Source organism: Miscanthus floridulus, chromosome 10 (genome assembly GCF_019320115.1).
Source record: "Miscanthus floridulus cultivar M001 chromosome 10, ASM1932011v1, whole genome shotgun sequence".
Lineage (NCBI taxonomy): Eukaryota > Viridiplantae > Streptophyta > Magnoliopsida > Poales > Poaceae > Miscanthus > Miscanthus floridulus.
This window is the reverse complement of record NC_089589.1, coordinates 119,899,487-119,926,031: the sequence shown is the minus strand read 5'-3', so window position 1 is coordinate 119,926,031 and position 26,545 is coordinate 119,899,487. Positions and strand designations below refer to the sequence as shown.

General features: G+C 41.0%; 1 protein-coding gene across 2 annotated transcripts; it reads left to right on the top strand.

Annotated features, from left to right (window-relative positions):
* Positions 1–11,437: 11,437 nt before the first annotated feature.
* Positions 11,438–15,428, top strand: LOC136485516 (vacuolar protein sorting-associated protein 26A-like). 2 transcript variants are annotated; one of them, XM_066482378.1, is made up of 11 exons: positions 11,440–11,647; positions 11,783–11,857; positions 11,968–12,042; positions 12,141–12,213; positions 12,575–12,619; positions 12,906–13,017; positions 13,141–13,207; positions 13,465–13,509; positions 13,872–13,927; positions 14,024–14,199; positions 14,393–15,422. In XM_066482378.1, exons 1-11 carry the CDS (start codon positions 11,645–11,647, stop codon positions 14,578–14,580), a joined length of 915 nt encoding a protein of 304 aa, XP_066338475.1. In that variant the 5' UTR covers positions 11,440–11,644; the 3' UTR covers positions 14,581–15,422. The 2 variants fall into 2 exon arrangements, with proteins under 2 accessions (XP_066338476.1, XP_066338475.1); XM_066482379.1 differs by lacking the exon at positions 12,575–12,619 and having other exon boundaries at positions 11,438–11,647; positions 14,393–15,428.
* Positions 15,429–26,545: the final 11,117 nt, after the last annotated feature.

Genomic DNA, 26,545 nt, shown 5'->3' with positions numbered 1-26,545 from the left:
CATACTAGTTTGGTCGAAAGGTATGAAAACTTGTTAATTGAGCAAACTCATACTATTAACTCTCTATCTTGTGTTGCTAAATGAGAAGATGAGACTTATATGCTCAAAGTTAAGGTGGAAAGGCTCACTAGCAAGAATGAGATCTTATAAGAAGATCATGATGAGCTCTTGTGCTCTCATGAGAAGCTTATGGATTCTCATCTCATGCTAGAAATTGCTCATGAGGTTGTGGTAACAGCGGTAAAATCATACAAACCTCACACTCACAAGTGCACATGTACACAACTTCCATATATTTTAACATGTGCTAACAATTGTTGCTCTCAAGCAAGCCAACCTTCCGTTGAGCATGTATTTTGTAGAAACTAGTGATGATTCCATTACAAAAGAAAATGAAGAGCTCAAGGAAGAGGTTGAGAGGCTAAGATGGGACGTGATTCAATGGAAGGGCAAGTGCAATGCTCAACCTTCTCAAGATAACCGTGAAGACATGGTGAAGAAGCTTGAGAAGGGATCAACCAAAGCATGCATCAAGCCTCATCAAGAAGGTCATAAGTCCAACAGTGGCAAAGTCAAGGGGCAATTTGGAAAAGTACAATCTATCCAGAATACAGTAGTTCCACTCAAGGCTATAGAAGTTCTAGGATGCGGCAGTGCCTTATCCTAGTACGGTAGTGCCACACCTAGGCAAAACAACAAAGCCCCCAAGGCTACCAAGGTGCAACTTCAACTAAAGAAGACTCTCATCACTTACTTCAAGTGCAAGAAGGAGGGTCACCATGTAAGAGATTGCTCCTTGAAGAAAGAAGAGAAGGGCATGAACAAGATCCAAGAGAAGAAGAAGATGGCTGATGCCAAGTGCTTCAACATGGTACATAATGTCTCTATGTGTTCTAACAAGGTTGATGACTAAGCCACACTTCCAAACAAGAAGACAAGAAAAAGCAATAGAAAGTGTTATGGATGCAATGAGAAGGAACATGAAATTAGCACATGTCCAAACAAGAAAAATGAAGGTCTTGTGTCATCAAGAAAGAGGCCTATTAGCAAAGTAGCAAGCAAGAAGCAAGATAAGAAGATGTCTGAAAGGTCCTAATATGGCTAGAGGGGGGGGGGGTGAATAGCCTATTTAAAATTCTACAAATCAACTAGAGCAATTTGATTAGTAAGACAAATAGCATAATGCAAACTTGCTCTAGCTCTACGAGGGTTGCAAGCCACCTGTCCAACAATTCTAGTTGCAATGATTACTAGACACATAACTTGCTATGATACTACTCACTAAGAGCTCTCAATCTTGCTACACTAAAGAGCTCCACTAGATGAACTTAAATAACAAATCAAGCTCTCAATTCTAATTACACTAAAGAGCTTGCCACAACTAGTTTGCAAGAATATAAAAGAGTGAGTAGGGTGATTATACCACTGTGTAGAGGCATGAACCAATCACAAGATGAAGATGAAATCAATCACCGAGAGAATGCCAAATGGCAAGAGACAACCGATTTTCTTCTGAGGTTCACGTGCTTGCCAACATGCTACATCCCCGTTGTGTCGACCAACACTTGGTGGTTCGGCAGCTAAGAGGTATTGCACAAACCTTGTCCACATGATTGGACACTGCAAGAACCTACCCACAAGTGAGGTAACTCAATGACACGAGCAATCCACTAGAGTTACCTTTCGGCGCTCCACCGGGGAAGGTACAAATCCTCTCACAATCACCGGAGATGACCACGAACAATCACCAACTCGTGCCAATCCTGCACCACTGCACCAAGCCGTCTAGGTGGTGGCAACCACCAAGAGCAACAAGCAAAATCCATAGCAAAACACTAATATCAAGTGCCTCTAGATGCAATCACTCAAGCAATGCACTTGGATTCTCTCCCAATCTCACAAAGATGATGAATCAATGATGGAGATGAGTGGGAGGGCTTTGGCTAAGCTCACAAGGTTGCTATGTCAATGCAAATGGCCAAGAGAGTGAGCTTGAGCCGGCCATGAGGCTTAAATAGAAGCCCCCATAAAATAGAGCCATTGTACCCCTTCACTGGGCACAACATGGGGTGACCGGACGCTTTGGTTAGTTCGACTGGATGTAGGACCCCAGCGATCGGTCGCCCGATGCTTGCCATGTGTTATCGGCTTCAAACACCGATCGCCCGATCTCAACGGTCAAGTGATGACCAGACGCAGCAGCGAACAGTGATCGGACACTAAACCCCCAGCGTCCGGTCGTTTCCAGTAAGCTTCCAGAGATGGTTTTTCCCGACCGGACGCGTCCGGTCATGCTTGACTAGACACAGCCAGCGTCTGGTCACATGGTGTCTTCCTCTATGCTGCCACATCAACATGACCGGACATAGCTTGCCAGCGTCCGGTCACTGAGTGACCCAGCGTCCGGTCGTTTGACCGACGCCTATGTCTTCGCTGTTACTACTGACCAGACGCGCTGGTTCCTCTAAGACCAGTGTCTAGTCACCTTGTGACCAGCGAGACCAACTCCTTTTCACCTCTATCTTCTTCACCCTTGCTCAAATGTGCCAACCACCAAGTGTATCACCTTGTGCACAAGTGTTAGCATATTTTTACAAATATTTTCAAGGGTGTTAGCACTCCACTAGATCCTAAATGCATATGCAATGAGTTACAACATCTAGTGGCACTTTGATAACCACATTTCAATACGAGTTTCACCCCTCTTAATAGTACGACTATCGATCCTAAATGTGATCACACTCGCTAAGTGTCTCGATCACTAAAACAAAATGGCTCCTACAATTTTTACCTTTGCCTTGAGCCTTTTGTTTTTCTCTTTCTTCTTTTCCAAGTTTAAGCATTTGATCATCACCATGCCATCACCATCGTCATGATCTTTGCCATTGCTTCATCACTTGGAGTAGTGCTACCTATCTCATAATCACTTTGATAAACTAGGTTAGCACTTAGGATTTTATCAATTAACCAAAACCAAACTAGAGCTTTCAATATCTTACAAGATCAAGCGCCACATTTGCTACACTTGCCGAGGAAAGGGACATCTAAGTATGGATTGTTCCATGGGTAACACTCCTAAGCTCAACTCATCAATTGATTCAAATTTGCTTAGAAGGCCCAAAAATGACACTTGGGCTAGAAAGGTGATTTGTTCACCACGTGCTAGCACAAAGGCCATTTGGGTGTCTAAGTCTCTTGTGACTAACCTTAATGTGCAAGCTTTGATATATTGAATTTGAGTTTAGGAAAAGCCATACTATAAAGGGGATACAATACACAAGCTTTAATGTGCAACCAAGTCCTCATTTACCCACCAAATATCCATAAAGCCTTAGCCAAGACAGCAAGCTTTGCAATCCTATCTTTTGTGCTGCCTGGTAGGTGAGGCACTGCCACGTTCAGGCGAGGCACTGCTATAGTGAGGCACTACAGCAGTTCAGCCATGGCACTGCCGTGACTTAACTGACCATTGGGAGCATGGGGTATTTATACCTTCTCCTTTCTCTCACAATAGTCACCTGGTTTTTAGATCGATCATTCCCCTCCCAAGTGCGACCAGAGCAGTTGTCTCTCTTCCTCACTCACCATTGGAGCTTCTCAAGCTTCTCCTTTGATTCCCTTCCAAATCCAAGAGAGTTTGAGCCTCCAAACTGCATTAGAGAGTAGCCCCAACTGATCTTCATCTCCTAGAGCATTTGGTTCATGTTCAAGCTGGTGGATTATGTTTGTTACTCTTGGAGCCTACTCCTAGTCAGCTAGAGCATCGCCCGTAGAGCTTACCAACTTGTGTGGTAGCCTTGGGAGGTTTGTAATCACCTCAATCAGCTAGTGAAATCACTCCTTATCTCAAGAGTTCATTCTCTTGACTTGAGAATGAGGATAAGGTTGAAAGAGACCAAAGCCTTTGTGGCTACCTCAACAACGTGGACATAGGCAAGCCTTAGTGGTGAGCTGAACCATGGGATAAATCGGTGTCTCACTTGTGTTCTTATGATTTGCATTGCTACCTGTATTTGTGGTGATTCTAGGGTTTGGTATCGATCTACTTGCTCATGCACTTTCACCAACTTCTAGGTGGTGGAATAGGCTCTACACTACCCCTAGAACATCAGCAACATCAAGGTCCTTTCAAGGTGCTACAACTCAAAAATCACCTTTGAGCATATATTGAAGACTCAAAGAAGTTATGGTGACAAGTATGACCTTGGCTTCAACAAGAAGATGACAAAGGATGAAAGGAAAAGAGAGAAAAAGATAAAGAAAGAAGCACGAGAGATGCTCTCTCATTTTATGTGATACCAATGCCATGAAGTGGGTCATCTTCATGACCAATGCCCTAACATAGAGAAGCTCAAGAAGAACAAAGAAGAAGAGAGGCTCAAGCATGTCAAGTGTCGCAAGTGCCATGATTGGGGTCACTACACCTCAACATGTCCAACCAAGAAATTAGTGAAGCAACAAGTTGAGCCTCACCCAAAGCCATAAGATAAGCAAGAAAAGACACCCCAAGAGCAAATCAAGATCAACCATGAAGATGGTGGTGACTTGATGATGAAGAAGAAGAAAACAAGAAGGGGTGGAAAAGCAAGGCATCCAATGCTAAACCAAGATGCCAAGATAGTGAGCAAGAATTAAGAAGAGAAGAAAGTCTATGCTTATATCAAGTGCTTCAAGTGTGAAGATAAGAGACACTTTGCCTCGAGATGTCCTACCAAGCTTAAGAAGAAGGCTCAAGTAACTCATGAGAGGCAAGGCAATGAGAAGTAATACAAGAGCAAGGAAGAGAAGGCTCTAACCAAGAGAAATTACTACTCATGCCAGGAAAGGGGACACATGGCTAATTCATGTCCCCTAGGTAACACTCCTAAACCTATTTCAATTGATGATGATTCTTTGCTTAGAAAGGATGGCAATGGTACCTTATTGGTTGCAATTGCAAAACATCCTACTATTCATACTAAGGCTATGCCTAAGTATGTTGCTCCTAACTTGAGAGGACCCAAACTTGTTTGGGTACCATAAAAAAGTAGAAGAGTGTATATAGGTACCATGGCATTGGAGGCTCGATTCAGTGGAATTATTATTGCTCATCGTATATTGAGTCATGTCTTGAAGCCTAGTGCTATTCTATCCCAATGCCAAGCCAAGAATTAGTGAAGTCCAAATATGCTACAACATACAAGTGTCGTATTCAAGTTGTGGTGACTTATTGAAATTATTTGGTGGCTTGCAAATATGAGAGTTGAAGCTTGCTAATTGGATGATCATGAACTAACCAAGGTATATCTCTAGTTCATCTCATTTATTTGGGTGCATATGAGTTGGTCGAATTGGATAAATGTGTATATGTTGCTTGCTATGAGATGATTGAATGGATTAATTGATTAGTAATCAAATTTGGATTGATTTGAGTTGGATAAATTCATAAGATGACCTTTAGTAAGTGGGCTAAATGGATATATGTCTTGTGGAAGTGTTCAAACAAGTTGAGTTCAAGTTTGATTCACATTTGGTGAAGTAGGCTCAAGTAATTGAAATCTATCCTATATTGTAAAATCTAAGCTAGCTGTGATCTTAGTCACACTTGAGTGATCAAATCTTATTGGATTGGCTTGAAATTTGGTATACATGGTCTAGACTTATAGTATAAGTTTCTATACAAATTTCATGAGAATTAGATAAGAAATGCTTTGGGTTTGGAGTAGATCTTATCAGCTATAGTGCAACAGTTTTCAGCATATAGCAGTGGTGAAAGAATTGAAATCTGGTAGCAATATAGAAGTCAAATGAAGCTCAAATTTTTACAGCTGCTATATAACTTAGTGAATCACATCTCCAACAAATTTCATAGTATTTGGTTCTGTACATTGGGAGATATGTATTTTTTTAAGGGTACAAAATTTGCCAGAAAAGTAATAATTATTGGATTGTTCAAGAGTCACTTTGATTGAAAGGTCCTCAAGATGAAATCATGTTTATAAGTGTTTGAGGTACCTAAGTTTGGTTTTAAGATGAACTAGAAGCATGACAAGAAAAAAGTATAAGGACATTTGATTGTGGAGTGTACTTGGCACACAATTGGTACTCAATTGAAGATCAAGACCGAGCTCAAGATGAAGATGAGGTTTCAGTTCTAGTGACAATTGAAGATCATTTGGTAGAAAGAAAAGGACTTAAACAAGTAGAAAGAAAAGGACTTAAAGAAGGATTCAAGATTATTCATCAAGTTAAGTCCATTACTTGGATCAATCAATCAAGTTAATTCAAATGAGTATTAAGAATGGTTCTTTATAGAGAGGTCACTTCTCCCTAGTGTAGGGGCTTACCTATGTGTAGGTAAACCAAGTGTGGTACTTGGAAGGCTAATATGAAAGTGGTGATCTGAGAAACATTTGAGATGCTTAGTTGAAGCAATCAAAAGGGTTGATCAAGAAAAGCAAGCCACAACCAAAAGAAGAAGCAATTTATGAATATTCAAGTGGTATTCTCATGCAAACAGTGATCAAAAGATGAAGCAAGCCAACCACAACTCAAGAAAGTGCACTTGATCATTAGTAGTTTTTAAATCATATGGGTGAAGAATGGATTTCTCTAGTGATGATTGGTCTTCACCAAGCTATAAATTGGACTTCACATTACTTTTGGAGTAATAAATTGGAATCTAATGATTATCCTCTACTCCAACATAGCAAAGGTATCATTGTAATGTGTATGATCATCTCATCCCTTACTGGTATGCGGTTAGTGCATATAATACATGCTTATTAGGACCATGCATGACAAATAAAAGTTTAAAATTCATAGCCTACCACTATTGCTTGAATGGTTGATTGATCTAGTGGTAGTATATGAGTTTGTTCATAAGCTAGTGAACCCAAGTACTTGATTTAATTTAGATTGCTAACAAGTGACAAGTACAACATTGGCAAGATAACCCTTATAAGAGGTGTGAAGAAGCTTGTCATTGGTTTAAACCGGACTTGGACGCTTAGACAAATCAATTTAGTTCAAGTCAACATTAGAAGCTCATGATAGTGACAAGAGTACAAACACAAGACAACAATGCAAATAGATATCTTGTTTTGATTGTTTCAAATGGTATCTAGACTCAAATATTTCATCAAGAATTCACAAGTGGAGTCTAGATCAACCTACAAGTGATATCATACAAGTGATACTCATGAAGATAGCAAATATTTAAGGAATGGTCTTTATTGACAAATCAATCATACACATGGTATCACATTTCTACACATAGTATCAGTCATACAAGAAGGTGGTTCCACAAGTGATCCTCAACTTTAAGTGATGATCAAGTGAAGAATGCATCTCTCATCAGTAAGTGGTGCACAAGCTCAAGATTCTCAAGTGTTATGACCCATGTTTGGACATAGGTGGAGGAGCCCCACTATAATTGGTATCAAGGTCATAAGATCCTACACATGGTGTCTAAAGAGCTATACAAGTGATGTCCATAAAAAATGCAAGATTCAAGTGTCAACCATCTATCCCTAGAGCAACCCTTTTGTATCAAGAGATGTACACCTTTTATGAAAATTGATGACAAAGGGGGAGAGATTAGTATAAAGATATCATGGAAAGTTGGGTTTGAACATGGATATGGACAGAGGGAACAACATTGAGAAATTGAGAAGGATCAAAATTCTTGGACAAGAGAAGCACACAAGTAGGGGGAGCAAGCTCATGAATTTTGATTGGTTGCATTTGATATGTGCATATTCTTGTGCTTGCTTGCATTGCATAAGTTTTTAAATTTGATATGCATGCTTGTGTGTTGTATGCTAGTTATAGAACTTGATTGATGATTTGATAACTAGCATGCATAGGATGGTAGCTAGACTTATGTTTTTCAAGCAAAAACTAGAACCTTGCTTATAATGTTAATCTCACAGGGTTTCTTGTGTTTTTGTTGTCTAGCTACTCATGGTGCTAAGGATGGTGTTAAAAGTGCAACTCCGATTGGTATCACGCTTCAAAGGTTTATTCTATACACCTTAGCATCATTTGGTAGTAATTACTCTCCCACAATTCAAATATATGCATATGTGCAAGCTTCAAACCAAACACTCTAGCACATATGTAGGGGTAGCTAATACTACCAATTCGGGTTTGTGGTACTTGTCTAAAATCATTTACACATGGCAAAATTGCTTGGGCAAGCAACATGAATCTATTTGAGCTTAATTTCTATACCTTTGTAGAGCTATCATCAATTACCAAAAAAGGAGAGATTGAAAGGTCCTTGTTTGGTTTTGGTAATTGAGTAACAAGCTATGTGGATTAATTGTGTTTAATATGAGATACACAGGTTATTAGTCCACAGGTACACTTGTGTGAGCAACTCATGCCATAAAGGTGAAATGGCTTGGATATGTTGCAAAGCTCACACATGTGTTGAAGGAGCTCATTGTATATGAGACATGACATGGAGTCATGTGATCAAGGTGGAGAAGATCAAGACAAGACTTAGCTCGATGGACTGGTTGTAAGTGTGAAGGCCAAGTTGAGGGATGACTTGGCGCCGATGGATTGAGGCAACGGTGAAGAGCAAGTAAAGTCAAGATCGATGAACCAATATGGTCACGTGATGATATGAAGTGGATCATATCATTTGGTGATTGGTTGATGCATGTGTTGCATCAACAATGGAGGAGATGGAATGGAATGCACAAGGTAAAGGCATATTTGTAGGGCATTTAATTTTACTAGTCAAAGGTTGTGTAGAAAAGTGCATAACCGGGTTTCGGATAGATGGCCGTACTATCAAGAGGGGCAAACTTGTTTGCACATCGGTCATCTATTGCCACTTGAGCAATCAAACTTTGCATACATGTTAGGATCGAGTGGCGTTGAGAAAAGAGTGCTAATCCTTTGAAAAAATATTTATGAAAAACTAACACACGTGCACAAGGTGGTGAACACTTGGTGGTGTTAGCACATTTGCAAAGGTGAAGAAAAGGAGGCGAAACCGGCACCTTTGTTTCCTTTTTAGATCTTAATAAGATGCTTGAGAACTTAGATAGAGAGATGTAGTCTTGGCTAGACCGATAGTTTTAATTCCGCCTTTGTTTTGATTAGCCGACGCGATTATTTTTAGAAAAGACTATTCACCCCCTCTAGTCCGCTATCTCGACCCTACAAACGTACATTTGAAAAATAGATGAAACATTGGAAAAAGAAGATTGCAACATACGTGTACAACCATTGCAACATATGCAACATCCTGATCTACTTTTGCAACATCCATATGAAACACTTGCAACATAGCTATGAAACACTTGAAACATAGGCTTGCAACATACGTTTTTTGCCTTTTTCCTATACGACGCAGCGCAGGGAACGGCCGGTTCCGACCGGCCGGCGGCCGAGGATGATGGACGACGACCGATGGAGGTCGCATCGGCCAAGCCGGTGGTGGACCGGGCGCTGGGGCTACCGAGGATGGAGGACGATAGCTACGAAGCACGAGCAGAGGTAAGGAAGACGAGCATGCAGGTAGGAGGACGACGACGACTGCGGGGGAGATGGGAGGTTGTGCCAGCGGGGGCGGAGCTGGGTCGGCGGTGGCGGCGGACTTCCCGATCCAGCCGATGGGAGGTCGTGCCGGCCAAGCCGGCGGTGGACCGAGCGCCGGAGCTGCCGAGGATGGAGGACGACGGCCACGAAACATAGGCGGAGGCGAGGAAGACGAGCGCGGTGGGATAAGGCCGTGATGGATGAACGGACATCCAATTGTTTTTTAATGGAGTAGCCGTCTGGACGGACGGATGAACGCCCTGACTGAAGCGTTACCATTAAATTTATAGTTAATGATATTAATATTTATGTTTTTAAATAAAAAATATTATAAGAATACCGTTCTATAATTAATTTAGTGGTACATATTTGTACTATAAATATTAGTATTTTTTATAACTTCAGTTAAAGTTTAAATTTTTTAACTCCCGAAAAAACTAAAAACTAAGAAATACTTTTTTTTACCAGAGGGAGTACATCTCAGATGATGGAGGGAGTACATCTTAAACGATGGACGCGTGGTATGGCAAGTCTTTATGATCCTAAACTTGTTTTAGATTAATTTTAGAGGTAGATGTAAATGTTCATGTATATGGTCCTCCTCACTTCTGTTTCTAGAGACTAGTAGTAGAGAGTGAACTGTGCGTGAGCTGCGTATGTTATACCGATGGACCATGGATGTTGACGTCCGTTTGGTTCACGGCTAAGTATTTGTTTGGTTAGCCTGTTTGGTTTGGAGATTGAGTTCGTTCCGCATGGGTTGGTCAGGCACCGAATGGAATCAGTTCGTCCGACGTTTTTTCGCGGAACCAGTTCGTCCGAGAGATTAGCTTGCCTTGGTTCACGGAACCGCTGCATGACGGACGAGTGGATGACGTGCCGCAAACCAAATGCCTCATCTAGGCTCGGATTTTGGATCAGATGATTCCGAACTGCTTCATGACTTAAACCAAACACGCTAGATATTACCAATAGGATAAGAGGATTCCTATTTTAGTGTTGTTTGGTTCAGGGACGACCACGAACGGAGCTAGCTCCAAGGAAAATATTTTCTCCTAGATGCAATTGGAGGTTGTCCTTTGAAAACAAGCAGACTGACTAATTCCCATCTCTCTCTCTCTCACTCTCATTCTCATTTTCCTTTATTCCTTTGTTGTGCGACTAACTTGTGGGTGAGCCATGCTGCGCCAGCGAAGGGCACGGTAGGAGCGCGACTTGAGTGGCCGTGGGTGGAGGTCGAGCGGCAGCGGGCTGTGGACCGACGCAGTTGAGCAGTTGAGCTTGGGGGTGGGGGCGGAGAGGGTAGAAAGGCCTGAGCAGGTGTCGACAGGCTCTACGCTTGAAGAAGATAATGCATGATGGGAAAAGTAGTGATACAAATGACAGGCGGACCTAGGTAACTATTGTTGACGGTGTTAAAGACACCATAATCTCTATATCTTTCAATCCCTTGTCCCAAACAAAATGCACCGATGAACCTATCCTCACAATCAAACGTTGTAATGGAATATTAAAAAAGAGAGAATATTGTAATAGAATGATCTTGATTAACAAGTTTAGAGACATCGAAATACGTTTTCATGGTTCGTGGATCTAAGTGACATACTTTGACAAGTTCAGGAGTCACTCGTGTATTTAACTCTTTATTAATAAAATTTTGACTTGAACATTTATTTTTGGAAAGCAAATTTAAAAAATATAGAAATAATTTTTTTTTATGAAGCTTTCCACTTTTGCTTGTGGTTTGAAGCCCATCATCTGCTGCAACTGGGCCAGCCTGCAAGCCAGTTGCGCCGTGGACTCCACCAGAGTCCAGAGTGTCACCACCACACATCAACGGTCAAAATTTCGATGCCATCCAAGTCAACGGCCCAGACGGATCGCCCGAAAAAAAAAACGGTGAGCCCAGCCCACGCAGGCAGACAGCAGCTCAGGCCGGGAGGCGCACCAGCAGCCAGCCCAGCGATTCCTCGTCTCCTGCCCTTGACTGCTGCAGTGCCGCTGATTCGCCGGTGATCCCCTCCGTCCTTCCCGGCGCCCCACCTCGGGTCCTCGGCTGCCTCCTCCGGCTCGGCGCTGGAATCGCTTCCCTGACTCAGAAGCTGCCATGGTAATTAACGCCCACGCCTCTGATCTTTGGCTGCTCTTGATCCGTTCCCCCCAAGATGGCATCTTTGGCACCTTAGGACGCGCGGTGTTTTAGAGAGGTTAGATCCCCGCTGATTTCCACTCTTCCTGGCCTCAGAATTACATCATCGGTGCCTTCAAGCCGCCCTGCGACATCTTCGTCACCTTCTCCGATGAGAGGACCCGGAAGCAGGTGCGTCCCCTCTGCGTTCCTTCTTTTGCTTGATGTGACTGTTACAGCCTTACAGATTATTTCCTAGCTGGCTGCTGGGTTGATTTGGTTGGCTCCTTGGACAATTGCAGATGCAGATCAAGAAGGACAATGGGAAGACTGTCATGGTGCCGGCATTCCAGAGCCTTGAGACCATAGCCGGAGAGGTAGCAGTAGTGACAGTTTTGTTTCTTTTTGCTCTCTGTTTACTCTGGTGTGCGTGATCTGAGTGTGGGTTAAGTTTTTGTTATGAAATTGCATGCAGGTGTCGATTGCTCCGGTCCCAGGTAAAAGGCTTGAGCACACGGGTGTGAAGATTGAGCTGCTGGGTCAGATAGGTACAAATTCAGTTGTGCTACTGCTACCTAAATTTCTCCTTTTTTCTGATTTGTTCTGAACCTAGGTGCTCTTGTGTGGTTTAGGGAGCCAAATTAGTGTGGCTATCGGTTCAGGTCGTTCAATGAACTATTTGTCGAGAAACTGTTTGTACAACTGGACTCACAGTCAGGCTTTTCTTTAATTTTCATTCATGGTAAACTATTACAATGCTGAGAAAGTGCAAAAATCAGGAAGATAAAAAAATAATAATAGCATTGCTGAGAAATGCTCCTTGTTGTCAGTGATAATAATATATATTGCTGGCTCACTATATATCTTAATAGGTTCTAACATTTGTGTCTGCCATTCTTTTTACTACAGAGCTATATTTTGACAGAGGCAACTTCTACGATTTCACTTCATTAGGTAGATATTTTCTTGAATTGATTTTTTACACACAGATGCACAACCGCCTAGAAACTTCTATTCAAGATATCCATGTGGCTAACTGAAACTCTTGTTGTCTGTTCTGTCATTATTTTGTTTTACTAGCAATCATTAAAAGGTACCTTTGTTTAATTCATATATCTTTCACTCTCTTCTTTACTATAATGATTACACCTACAACTTAGCACCCTTTTGTTTTGTAGCTATCTCACTGTTTCTCTGTATGCCTATCTCTTCCCTTGAAGTGCCTGTTCTCTCCTTGCAGTGCGTGAATTAGATGTTCCTGGTGAAATATATGAAAGGAAGACTTATCCATTTGAGTTTGCTACTGTTGAAATGCCATACGAGTCATATAATGGGACAAATGTTAGATTGAGGTAAGGCAGAGTCTTCAATTGCTTTATAATGGGACAAATGTTAGATTGGAGACTAGCTTGCATGAGGTGCAGCATCAGCCACTCTGATAACACCAATTCTGAAAGGTGAAGTTTATATTGCAGGTACATCCTGAAAGTAACAATTGGCAGAAATTATGTTGGCAGCATTGTGGAATCGCGGGACTTCTGTGTAAGTCTGGACATCATCTCGTTGATCTATTATTTGTCTGGGTCAGTGCAAACTTTGGCATCTCCAACTTAGAACTGTTGGGTTTTAAATTGAGTTGAACTTTGGCAAATTAAATGCCACATGGCATGTATCTCTTTTTTTTTCATGTACCAATATTTTTCAATTTTTTTCTTGAGTGGTTCCTAGGATTTTATTAAGGTTTTGTAGTTTGTGTTTCTTCTGCACCACCCAATCATACTTCTAATGTTTGTTTTCAGGTAAGAAACTACTCTCCAGTTCCCACAATCAACAACAGCATCAAGGTGTGTCCTTATAACTGTGTGGCTTATTCCACTTCTAAAGCCTGAGCAATTTGACCCGGCTTAATAAGTCATGATGCCTTTTGGGCCATGTAAATGAGACTTGTCAAGTGTATCAATTAGGGCTTACATAATCATATATTAATTTCAATACCTCTTCATAATTATGTGAGCTACCATTGAGCCACGTCTGAAATATCATATCAGTATTATTATTAATAGTTTAAAGAGAAGTTAAGAGTGCACCCTAATAGATTGCCTGGTGAATTGTTTATAGCACCAATTTTCGTAACTTTTGTTACAGATATTGGAGTTAAATACTTGGATGTTTTCATTAGATGAGTATAATGGTCTTGCCTTTTCAGATGGAAGTTGGCATTGAAGATTGCTTGCATATTGAATTTGAGTACAGCAAAAGCAAGTAAGCACTACATACTGTTTTAACAGTCTGTTCTTATATTCACCTGGTTTGGCAAGTCAGGAACTCATATTCTCTTATGGTCCAAACATAAATCAGGTATCATCTCAAAGATGTCATCATAGGAAAGATATATTTTCTTCTGGTCAGAATTAAGATAAAGAACATGGAGCTTGAGATTCGTCGCCGTGAATCTACAGGGTCTGGTCCCAACACATACGTTGAGACTGAGACACTAGCAAAATTTGAGCTGATGGATGGCGCCCCAGTTAGAGGTATTGCTCATATTTCTCCCCTCTTGTATTTATAAAGGCATGCATAGCTTTCAAGCAAACTTGCTGTCACTTGTTCTTGTTAAATGGTAACAGGTAAACATTATTTTTTGACATTTGAGAAGACTACGTCGAATTTTTTATGTAAAATACTCCACTGAGTAGGTTGCTAAGTTTATCAACAATGATTACACAGGAGAATCGATTCCAGTGAGACTATTCTTGACTCCATATGAGCTTACCCCAACTTACCGAAACATAAACAACAAGTTCAGTGTCAAGTACTACCTGAATCTGGTCCTTGTCGATGAGGAAGACCGGAGGTATTTCAAGCAACAAGAAATCACGATGTATCGCCTTCTGGAAACTCCACAATCTTCATAGGCTCCTATCCTTGCTAAGAGTTGGAACCAGCCAGAGGCTTTTTGGTTTAACCTTGCAAAAGAATGCCAAAGTTAGTGACCTTACTTTTGGCCCACGCATAGTGACCTTACTTTTGGCCCCTGCCCTGTACATAAATTCTCCTGAAGAGCAATGCAGTTCTTATGTAAGTTAGATATATAAAAATGCAGTTCTACCATATGGTGTTGCTTTGATACTGCCTTTGTTTGAATCTACTTAGGATAAAGCCATGAAAATGTTTTTATCAATGTGCCTTCACCTTGTTTCTTTCTTGTCCCTGTTGGACTTGTATAACTTTAGATAATTCTCCATGTATATGATGTTAATATTCGCATCATGTTTGGGTTTTCTTTGTTTATTTTTCTTCTATATATTTTGCATTTGAAGTCATTGTTTATATACTATTGTTCGAAGATGATTTCATGAAATTTGATATGTTCATCTTTGTGTGAAGATGCGGATGTGTTTCCAATGACTATGTAGGGGCTCTGTAACCTCCCTTGTTCTGCTGTCTCAACACCGGTTCCTGTATTCATGTGGCCGTAGCCTGCATGAAAGGAAGCTGAGGACAGAAAGATCCATGAACAAGAAGTTCTTAGATGCGTCCGTTCACCGTCCTGCTCATGCGCCCCACAATGCTGGTGATCCTAGCCTCTGTACAAGCTCGACAAGTGGGCAAATATTGCCGACCGTCGCAACTATGGGCTGAGGGTCGGAGGGATTCCATGGCTTTGTCGATGTAATGCTTTTGAAAATCAAGAATAGAACTAGGTATAGTACAACTTGGCTTGTACTCCTAGTTTCTCCCTCATATGTACCTGTAAATAACCTGTGAGAGTCAATGCAAGCAACAAGAAATCTTCAACAAATTTTAGTTAGGGTTTTCAACATATCCACTCTTTTCCACATGGTATCGAGAGCCTTAGTCTAGCATCATTCGATCCTTGGTTATTAGATCACACCTCCCATTCACATTGCCAAGGGAGATCAATCTCCGAATTCTCCCTAGGGTACCGCCTAATTTAGTTATTAGCTTCTATAATCATCCATAGATTAGTTTACTATTTTTTTTCTCTCCAAATTTAACACCCTACTAGTGTGAGTTCATCTACGGTCTCATCAGAGAGATGACACCTAAGGCAATGGCATCTTCATCACGCTGCCACACAAGCAACCCATGCTGCCAGAGAGAAACATGTGTTGTTTGGTGGAATTTTGATCTGGTTGACTACACAAACCCAATGTCCAATTTTTTGCATTATTTGTTGCGTATGTCCAATTTTTTGCATTACTTTTTGACAGCGCAATGTCTCTGCCATCTAACAAAAAAAAATGCTTGCTGTCAGGACTTTGGACCTAACACTTCTTAGCATCTCTTTATATGAGCTGTTAAGATATCACTCACTGCTGCTGCAAGCTCGCAGATAATGGTGTCATTTTTTCTCTCCTCTAGGCCTCAAATTACACAAACAATTCATATATCTTGTATCCAGTTTATTACATGGTATTGACGCCTCTGACAGCATCCATCATCCATGGTTCTGGCACACCACAGATGGATCGTTTCCAATGAAACAGTCATAATACCTGATGCCATTCCTATAATAAAGTATGAAAGTACCTAGCTGTACCATGTATGGTTACTCTATTTACTTACTAATAGTTAGGAGCAAATAAACAACTCTATCCTTGTTCATATAAAGCCACAGCTCGTTTTCGAGATGATAAAACTACAACTACAACAACAGCAGCAGCAGCATATAGTTAAATATACACTGTGCTTGCTTGTGACCAAATAGTTTACTTGCACTGTGGGCTCATTCTATGCAAGAGCGTATACTCATAGGTTTGGGAGGTTTCGGGAATTTTAATTTTGCCTTTCATCGAGGTCTTGGAAATTTGAAGTCCACCATGTGCCATAGCTAGCTTCTGTACCTATGGACGATAGTGTAGTTAAGTTTTATGCATGAACACATATTGCTATATGAGCTGGGCTCAAAGCTTGACTCTGGCCAGTAGTCCTAGAGTGCGTGCCAACTTCGAGCACCCAAATCAACCCAAATGGTACGGTAGTTGTATGGGGGCATTTCTTCCTTTTGTCCACAAACATTGTTGTACTGCACTGCTTGTGCAATCATATGATCAGGTTGATTATGGAAACTTAGTGTCCAATTTACAGTGCAACATTTCTGCCGTTGAACAAAAATGCTTGGTCTCAAGGACTTTTTACCTACCACTGCTTAGTACGTATCTCCAGTTACAAATTAGGAGCTGCTAAGATTTGCTTCAAAAGCACATTGTCTACACCTACCCTGTTCTGGAATGATTATATACACCTAGAATAATTGAGCTGATCGAGCACCGATAAAGTTACTTGCTGTTGTTGAAAGTTCACAAATAACCATAATGTTGGTATTTCTCTCCTCTCTGCCCCTCAAATTACAGAGACAATTCTTGGAGCTTTTGGCAGTTTATAAATTTGATTTTGTACTCAATCCTAAAAGAAAGAATGGCTGTGGGCTTCGTTATATTTTGAGACTTTTGCCTGGCTACATGGTGACCAAGTACTGATGATTTTGCAAGTACCATATGTAATATCTCTATTGTGCTGAGAGGTAGGTAGAGAGCATTTCTCTGCTTTCAACATGGAACAAAACCATTTGACATGATATATAAAACCCCAACAACAACAGCAGCCTTGTAAGATAAATCGGTCTTCTTTGTTTGGCACCACTGCACCATACATTTTACTTGCACTATATATAACCTTGGTCTGAGGAAGAGCAAATAGGTATACATTCCACAGGACTGAGAAGCATAGGGAATGATGGGTACTCGATCTAGGGTTCAAACCGCACCTGCTATGTAGTTTAGATACCATCGAGATGGTGAGGACACAGGTTCTAAGGATTCCACCTTTTCTGCTTTGGTTCTCGAGGATACAGGCCCTGATCAAATCTTTGTTTGACGCTGCAAAGACGAGACTTGGTTTAGAGGGACTTTTGAGGACGTAGACCTATTGCACCCCTAAATGATTTCTAGAGGCGGCCTCTTAAAATAAAATCTATAGTATCTCTAAAAATGTTTTTGAAGCAGCACACATCTTGCCATTAGAGAAAAAATAGGTTAAATTCATCTGACAAATATATTTATCCTATTCTGGAAAATAATCTATAATGCTCTAATTTTTATAGGAACTATTCATGTATGCTGTTACAAAAATAATCTAAAGTTTCATCCTAATGTGCATCTAAATTACCAACCATCCCTTTATGCAAGACAATGTAAAAGGGACTCTATTTCCGTATTATTACTTAGCAGCAGGGTGCCGGCCGCTGGGATTAGGCTAGCCTCATTGCCGCCGTGAACCAAATGGCACTTCAGGGCGCCAACTCCTGGGTCCTCGACACTGGCGCCGCCACTCACATGTCAACATTGGATGGTATACTGCTTTCCCGCCTACCCCACTCTGCTTCTTTCCTTACTGTAGGCAATGGTAGCATCATTCCGATTTCCTCAACCCTGCGCCTAACAACAGAGCACACAATCTTGGAGCTTTTTGGCAGTTTAACTCATGAATTTGTGTAGTTATTTTTTTGGATACTATGAATTTGTATAGTTATAACCATGAGGGGAAAAAACTCAGCCTGCAGTGGGCAGACAGCCCCCGCAACTTTGTGCTTAAGGTAGAAGAGATCTCTCACGTAGTTCAAGAAACCCCCCAACCCTATGCTCCACCCTCACACAGGGCCCGTTACCCTATGAGTGGGCTGGTCTATTTACCTGTGCTTTGGGAAACGCGAGACAGGTGAGGGGATTTTTTTACCTCCGGCGGGCAAACGAGCGCACCCGTGGGGGATTGAACCCTACACGCGAGGGTGCCGATGGGACCTCCTGACCATCTGGTCCGTGGAGCCGTTGGCACCATGAGGAACAATTACATGTAACTGCAGAGTTTCCTTACTACATGACAGTTGGTGATTTCAAATTGGACATTTGTCATGTATGGATCCTTTTTGGATTATTGATCCATCGGTTGAGATTTGCTCTGTCGTGTTTCAATATCCTAAGATTTTTCAGCTAGGATTGTGCATGATGCTAGTCAAGCTTTACAAGCGACAACAAACATGATCCAAAGCATCATTTCTCTTTTATGATTGCAGGCTTTGGCACAGAATCTGTTCTTGTGTAATATAGCCTCACAACTGATAATGTTTAATCTAACTAGTCATCCACAACATGGATCTGGTTTGTACCACGCAACAGAGCCATGTCTATGGCATCATATGACAGTAACAACTGCAGTGGCAGAAACAGAATTTAGATTCCTTGGCTGTTTAGTAACAAATATTTTACTTTCATCTTCAAATCAGTGCAAGAGCGAGAGAGCAATGTGCGTAGGCTTGATAAGCATTGGGAATTATGGTTCCTCTCCACCGTCATTTCACAAACAGCATCAGGGGAAAGGTGGGGGAAATTAGGACTCACAATAGACCAGTTCCAGACACCAAGCTTGAAGGTATTATATAGAGCAGCAGTAGGAGCATAGGAGCCCAAGGTGTCGATGTGCCAGCCAGGAGATGGTCTCCGCGAGTTCGTCCAGTTCTCCACTCCGGACCCGCTGCTCATCGCCTCACCATGCAGCAGGGGGCGTGCTCAGTACCATGCATGCTCAGCGTCTGTGCAGCCTTGAGATTGCATGGTAGTCAACTGTGCTGCGTGCACATGCGAGCACCTAGCATTGATGGTGTACATGCTCAGACATCAGGAGGCTGCGCTTTGGATCCAGGAAGCAAGTGCTAATAGATATAAAACCAGGCCATCAGCCTTCACCTCCTTGACTGTACGTGTGTCTGAGTCATGAGTTATAAAACTAACACCAGTAGAACACCAGCAATAGAAGTTCTATGCCTTACACCTGCATTGTGTGAACAAGAGCAAAATACAGGCCACAGGCTTGGGAAGCACTGGGATTTCTGTTTGTCTACGAGTCCATTTTGGTGATTCAGATGCGGATTCTATTGGTGGACAGACTGGTAGAGTTGTTGAGGTATATCTTTTAACCAATATTTGTAGCGGCTCTGTCCATAAGCTTCACACACATTTCACAAAAATATGTTTCCAGTTTTATCTTAGATGATGGAGGAAACCTAAATGTCATTCTTTTTACAAGGAACAGAGAGAGATTTGTTGCAAGTTTTATTAAATGATAGGAAAAAACAAAAACCGAAGTACAGATAGGTTTCCCAAGTCCCTAGGATACATCTTCGACACACAACTTAGTACAACTCTTAAACACCCAGAATCAAAGTGGGCGGCGCCAGAAAAATAATAAAGGAAAATAGGGACTCGGCAAGGGACCGCTGCCTGCTATCGACTAGAAACTCAATTCTAAGAAACAGAAGTAAGAACACGACTATCCTGGTAAATTGAGTCTTAATGTGGGCGCATACCAAGTGAAACTGTTGGATGTCATCTTTGCATAGCAGCACGACTTGTCTTGGTTGTAAAATTCTTTGTTGAAAAGTTATCATGTTTTGCTCTTTCCAAATGTTCCACCAAAAATATCTTGTGCCCGAGTATCTTGTCGGACTATACGCGGAAATATATTTTTCTGGATTGAGCTTCATGTTGAACCCACAGAGGATATAAAAAATCTCTATAAGGTTGTCGATGAGTTAGTCGACTTTCTTTGACTTGACGATGACATCATCTATGTATGCTTCTACGCTTTGCCTAATCTTGGTGTGGATGCATTGTTTTATGCACCTTTGGTCGGTGGCTCTAGCGTTCTTCAGCCTCAAGTGCATTGTTACATAACAATATGAACTGATCGAGGTCATGAATGATGGGGCAAGTTGATCAGACTCTTTCATAAGGATCAGGTGGTATCTAGAGTAGGCATCGAGGAAACATAGAGTTTCACAAACATGGTGTGAAATCGATCACCTGGTTTATACGAAGTAACGAGAAAGGGTCTTTGGGACATGCCTTATTAAGCCTGTACAATCAATGCATATCCCCTAAGGAATGGGTTCGCCAACCATTCTAGGTGCCAGACTTGTTTAATGAAGCTAGTGGCTAACAACTTAGCTACTTCACGTACTATGATCCTATGCTTCTCCTTGTCAAAATCACATAGACACTGCTTGACCATCTTTGAGCTGAGTTTGATCTTTAGGGAGTGCTCGGTGTTAGTGTCCTTGGTTCACTAGGCATGTTAGATGACTTCCATGTGAAGATGTCTTTATTCTTGTGAAGGAAGTTGGTGAGCCCGTTTTCCTATGCCGGAGTGAGTGTGGTGTCAATGTTTGTGGACATGGAGGTGTCATTAGCATCCAGCATGATGTGCTTGGTCTTGTCAGATGTCTTGAACACTATTGGTGCATCTCCCAAGTCCAATGTTGTGCTTCAGTTGTTGCCTTCTTGATGAGCTTGTACTCATCAGAGGCGATCACGGTGTCGACACTTTCCTTTTTTGCATTCATATGCACTCTGAAGTTGACGTGCACCGTGATGATAGATGCCCTTGGTTCCTTGGATTTATGTATCGCAGCCACGGCTTCATTGTATTCAATGACATTCATATCAATTTGAAATGGCATAATATAAGGGCCTGTTTGGAACAGAGGAATTCAAAATACTGGAACATTAGGAAATAGAGGAAAGGGATAGGAATAGAGTGTGAAAAAAGAGGATTGGAAAAATGTAGGAAAGTAACAGAGAGAGGTGTTTGGATCACAAGAATTTTGAACATAGGAATTTGAAAATTGTGAATGATAAAGAAAATATTAGAAACATCTAGTAGAAGATTATACTAGTAATAAGCAGACTTAACATGCACTTTGGGTCAGCAACTTTATCAAAACCTTGATGGGTCCAAAAAAGCAGCCAGAAAAAATGACCATGCCAACATCCGACTGTTAGAAAATTTTCAATTTCAAATTTCAAAATCCAGGACCTTAAAACAATATTTTGGGACAATAAACAACGTCTTATAAAAAACTCTTCAATTATAAAGTAGTAGATCGCATCGAGAGCTACAATTTTGATATAAAGTTTGTCTTCATCCGGGTTCATATGAAAAAATTATGAAGTATTTTTGGATGCAGCTATTTATAGAGTTTTAAGATGCCCACCTCTGAAAATTGATTTTAGAGACAAACACTTAGAATAGCTGTCTCTATTAATAGTGATTTTCAAAGACAAAAATTATAAGGTGCCCACCTCTGAAAATTCATTTATTCAGACGGACGTCCTAAGGTGACTGTCTTTGTTAATCGTTTGATTTTCAGAGACGGATGCCTTAGAATGCCTGCATCTATAAATGACTTTTGCGCCGCGCATTTCATGGAGGTTCCCTGAGCTTTTATGGAGGCGGCCGCTAAGAGTGACTGACTCCGTTAATTGAAGAGACTGTTTCCTAAAATTATTTTTCTAGTACTATAAACTATTTAGTATCGTCATAAATATGGTGCGAAAAGAAATACAAAGTTAAAAGATTAAATATGGTATTAGTAAAAAATGGTCACAATCAAAATACCACTTTTGCGTAAATGATTTCTATGATATGGGATTTTCCATTTTTTGGTTTAATTTGATCCCCAGACTCAAATTTTTTGAGCGTCCACATAAGAAAATAAACTTTTATTTTGAGAGCTGCTATGTTTAGTATCTTATTTCACACACGGACAAGCTGCCAGAGTTGGGTACAAAACATTACTTTACTTGCAACATGCAAGAAAGTCACGTGTGGGGCTCAATAAAACCACAACAGCAAAGAGTAATGGCCATAGGCTTAGGAAGCACCGGGAAATAACTTGGTCCAGGAGATGTCGGTCATTGTATAGCCTTGGAAGGCAGTGCATGGTGAGCTCCAAGAGACTGCAGGAGATTTAAGCTTATTGGAGGGACAATCAGGAGATTAATGGTTAAAGAAATTGTCAAAGCGCATGGTCCGGCCGACATGACCTGCTCATCCAGCAAGGCGGCACGCGGCAAGCAATATTGAGGGCACATTGGGCACGGATGGCAGACATGATGGTGGGCCCGACGATTGGAATTCCAATGTATCCTCGCCACAACGCAGACCTGCTCATTTCATTGGTCTTTGGAATTGGGAAACAATTTCTTCTAACTATAGCGTGACATCAGCATTTTTGCGGTACCTAACAACATAGTTAATTAATGCTATATATAGAAACCATCTGTAATTTCAGGTTGGGACTACCCCTAGTTCCTTGTTATCATGACTTGGACATTTTGTTCTCCTTTAATTATAGATGTCCATCACTCAATCTTAGCTTTGGAGTAGAAAGGGTAGATTGTATTAAAGGCAATGGTGTACTCCCTCCGTTCCAAATTATAAGTCGCTTTGACTTTTTTGTTACATCCATTTTGCTATGCATCTAGATATAATATTATGTCTATATACATAGCAAAATGGATGAAGCAAAAAAGTCAAAGCGACTTATAATTTGAAACGGATGGAGTATTTGTTTGCAGTTTGTAGATATAACAAGCATGATTATTGTTTGAGTTTATGCTTTCGGATTGCATCTCTACTTGACGACTAAGCGTTACTCCCTCATAGAGTATCCAATCCAAAGTTTGGCACATGTACTAGTTCAAGTTATAGGCACAGGAGTTAAAGAGCTATACTTCAAAATCGGAATATGACTATCCTATCACATATTATTCATATTAGCCATTGACACATGTATGGGGAAAAACTAAATTAAAGGTTAAATTAAAAATGCAGTAGGAGTGGACACTACGTCAGAATAACACTTCACTGCCGGTTCAAAATACCACATCACTGTCGGATTTTGAACCGGCACAACCATACCGACAGTGATGAGGGTAAGCTATCACTGACGGTTCCTACAAACCGGCAGTGTTCTTCAACTTCACTGCCGGTTCTTTACACAACCGGCAGAGTTCAGTTCTACCAACACTGCCGGTTCATAAGATCACCCGATAGAATTCAGTTCCACCAACACTCTCGGTTTGTGTTTCAACCGATAGTGTTGTCGTAAGAATCACTGCCGGTTTGTGACAAGAACCGGCAGTGATGGCTAAGCCAACGCTGTCGGTTTGTAGCTCCAGCCAGCAGTGCCATCACTGCCGGTTTGTTGCTAACCGACAGTGATGTCACGTTCACATTTTATTGTTTTATAATTTATTTTAATTTATATTTTTTCGTGGAATCGGGTTTGCTTTATATACGCTACGTAGACGACAGGTCCACCAATATTAAACATTACAAATGTTACGGTTACAGTTCAAATGTTCTTATCAAGATCTCGATCCCTCAAAATAAAAAAGAAATGTTCTCGGACTTCACAGATTGTGCAATGCTTCTCGGACTTCTTACAATAATCTGGCGAGCCGCTCTGGGCCATACTGGTCCTTGAACTTCATGGATTATGCAATAGAAAATACTCCAACTTTTTCCAATACCTCGGCTAAGATGAATTTTGCCAGCTCCGATTGCAGCGCGACGATCTCCATGTCTAACAACCTTTTGTGGTTATATTTCTTGCGCTGTTGTTAAAAAAAGATGATATCTAAAGAGGAATCAGTAAATCATTTTGTTGAATGATTAACAGACATAAATGAAATGGGGATTATACACACCAACTTATCGGCTTCTTTCGATTTTTCTCGCCGATGTAGCGAAGCATTGCTCATATTACATAAAACTCGCATTCATTGTTTCCCGCCGGCTATTTTAGGTACTTCCCCTCCATTTCGACAACCTTGAATGGGACCTGCGTCCCACCGATATGTCTTCTTCGGACACTGAGCAACATTAAAAGGAGAAACATTAGAAAGCGGTATATGTGATTAGAAAATAATATGTTATTAGGATCGCTTACTAATTCAGCACTACCACCAGTGCATCCAGATGATGAAATGGTTTTTCTTCGAGTCCCACACCTCGATCAAATTTTTGACAAGATTAACACAAATGAAGACGGAATGGTTGCTGCAATCATAGAATCCTAATTATTGAATAATCTTAACGAAAAAGAAGCATAAAATTAAAAGCCGATAACACATACTCGAAGTTGTAGGCTAGAAGTATGTGGGTTTTGTTCTTCATCTTGAATTCATTGAAAACAACAATCAATCTCTGTTTCAGGTCTTTCACGTCACATCTATGGAGGCCTAGACATGTCTTCTCATTGACTCGTAAGGGGTCCAAGAAGCCTATGTTATCCTATTTGCTTTTTAGAATGCAAAATTTTGCTATACACCTACATAAAATCATGGGAAGTGCTCAAAAGTTAACAATTTGTGTCCTGAGAGAGTAGTTAATTGTAATATCATGCGTGTAGGGTACTTACATAGTCCACAACGTCAACATTTGTGTATCGAGAGAGTATTTCTGGTATAGCCGGAACAAGCACTCCCACTCGACATCAAACTTCTCTTCTTCAGGAGAATGAAAAACATGTGGCGAACGGATAATAACCTCAAAACCAAAGTCCTCCGTCTCTGTTGCTTGAGCCATATAATATTCATGCAACTGGTGCATATATGTTGTCAAATTTTTATACTCGTGATTGGAAACCAAAAGATTGCCCTTTCATACTTCATTGCCGGTGTTCCCGTCCCTTGTACATCATAATAGATGTTCGCGGCCTCTTCCATGGTTAATTCGAGGTTGTCTTCGATGTACTTCTGTATCTTCCTTAAATCTTCATTGTGTATTTCATCGGCTCTTGTTGTAGCGTATTGATTCTGTGTTTGCCTTTCGAATTCGGACTTCAACAAAAACAGAGGCAGTGAGGCACATAATTGAAGAAACTAATACAATCTTCCTTCGAGATGTGTGCTGTAAATTTTCCTTCCATCAAGTTTGTAACGCTAACACTGAATGACCTTTTTCTTTTTTGTTGGTCCACTTTGGGAGCATTAGCGACTGAATCCAAGGACCTTTTCTGTGACTGCGAGGATGCCTTTGATCTTGTTTTGGGCTGAGGTGGTGGAGGAGGAGGATGACGATGATAATTCTGTTTTCCCGGGGCTGATGAAGATGGAGGAGGAGGAGGAGGAGGAGGAGGAGTCTTCTCTTTTCTCGAGGCTGATGAAGATGGAGTCGGACGAGGAGAAATAGAAGGAGACCTCTGTCTTTCTGGGGGTGATGGCATGGGACGAGGAGCATTTTCCTTATTATACCTAACAACTGATAGAAGCCTTTATCGCTCAATTTGTTTGTCGATTTGAACTCTAACAACATGATGTCGTCTTTCAGTTTGCTCATTGGACAATCCCTATACAATGGTGTTTTGCCATCTTGTCTCATTTTCTCTAGCTTTCTCAGCTGTCTTTCACTAAGACATTCGGTCTCTACATTACGTAGCAGCTGAGAAATGCCATCGTTATCTTCGGTGTCGTCAGCTAGCATGTTCCTAAACATATTATTAACTGTGGCCATAGGTTCCGTGTTGACACCGGGTTCCTCGTCAGCATCGTGGATGGCTACGTCAGGTATGTCCACATCATCATCCTTTTCCTACAGAACATTCACACCAATCTCACCATGCATAGTCCATATCGTATAGTTTGGCATGAACCCCCTAGTAATCAAGTGCGATCGTATAGACTCAATTTGACAAAAGTTCCTTTGATTCTTACAATCTTTGCATGGGCAGAAGACAGGGTTCCCATTCCTAGCATGGGCTTTGGCATCGGTGATAAACTGGCTGACGCCATGCATGTACCGCTTGTCCGTTCGGGACAGATGAATCTACTCTCGATCCATCTCTACACAAAAAATACTGAGACAATAATTACAAAGAATTAATAAGAAATTAAGCTTCATGAACAATAATTGTAGTTTGAAAGTACCATTTTTGGAAAATATTATTGTACACTAATTATTAGAAAATTGAAATTGGTAGCCCCGGCCCTATAAATTGAAAATTGTAGTAACAAA

Coding starts and splice junctions, on each gene's coding strand:
- LOC136485516 (XM_066482378.1), top strand. Junction 12,620..12,905: donor CTACGATTTCACTTCATTAG/GTAGATATTTTC, acceptor CTCTCCTTGCAG/TGCGTGAATTAGATGTTCCT. Junction 14,200..14,392: donor GGATGGCGCCCCAGTTAGAG/GTATTGCTCATA, acceptor ATGATTACACAG/GAGAATCGATTCCAGTGAGA.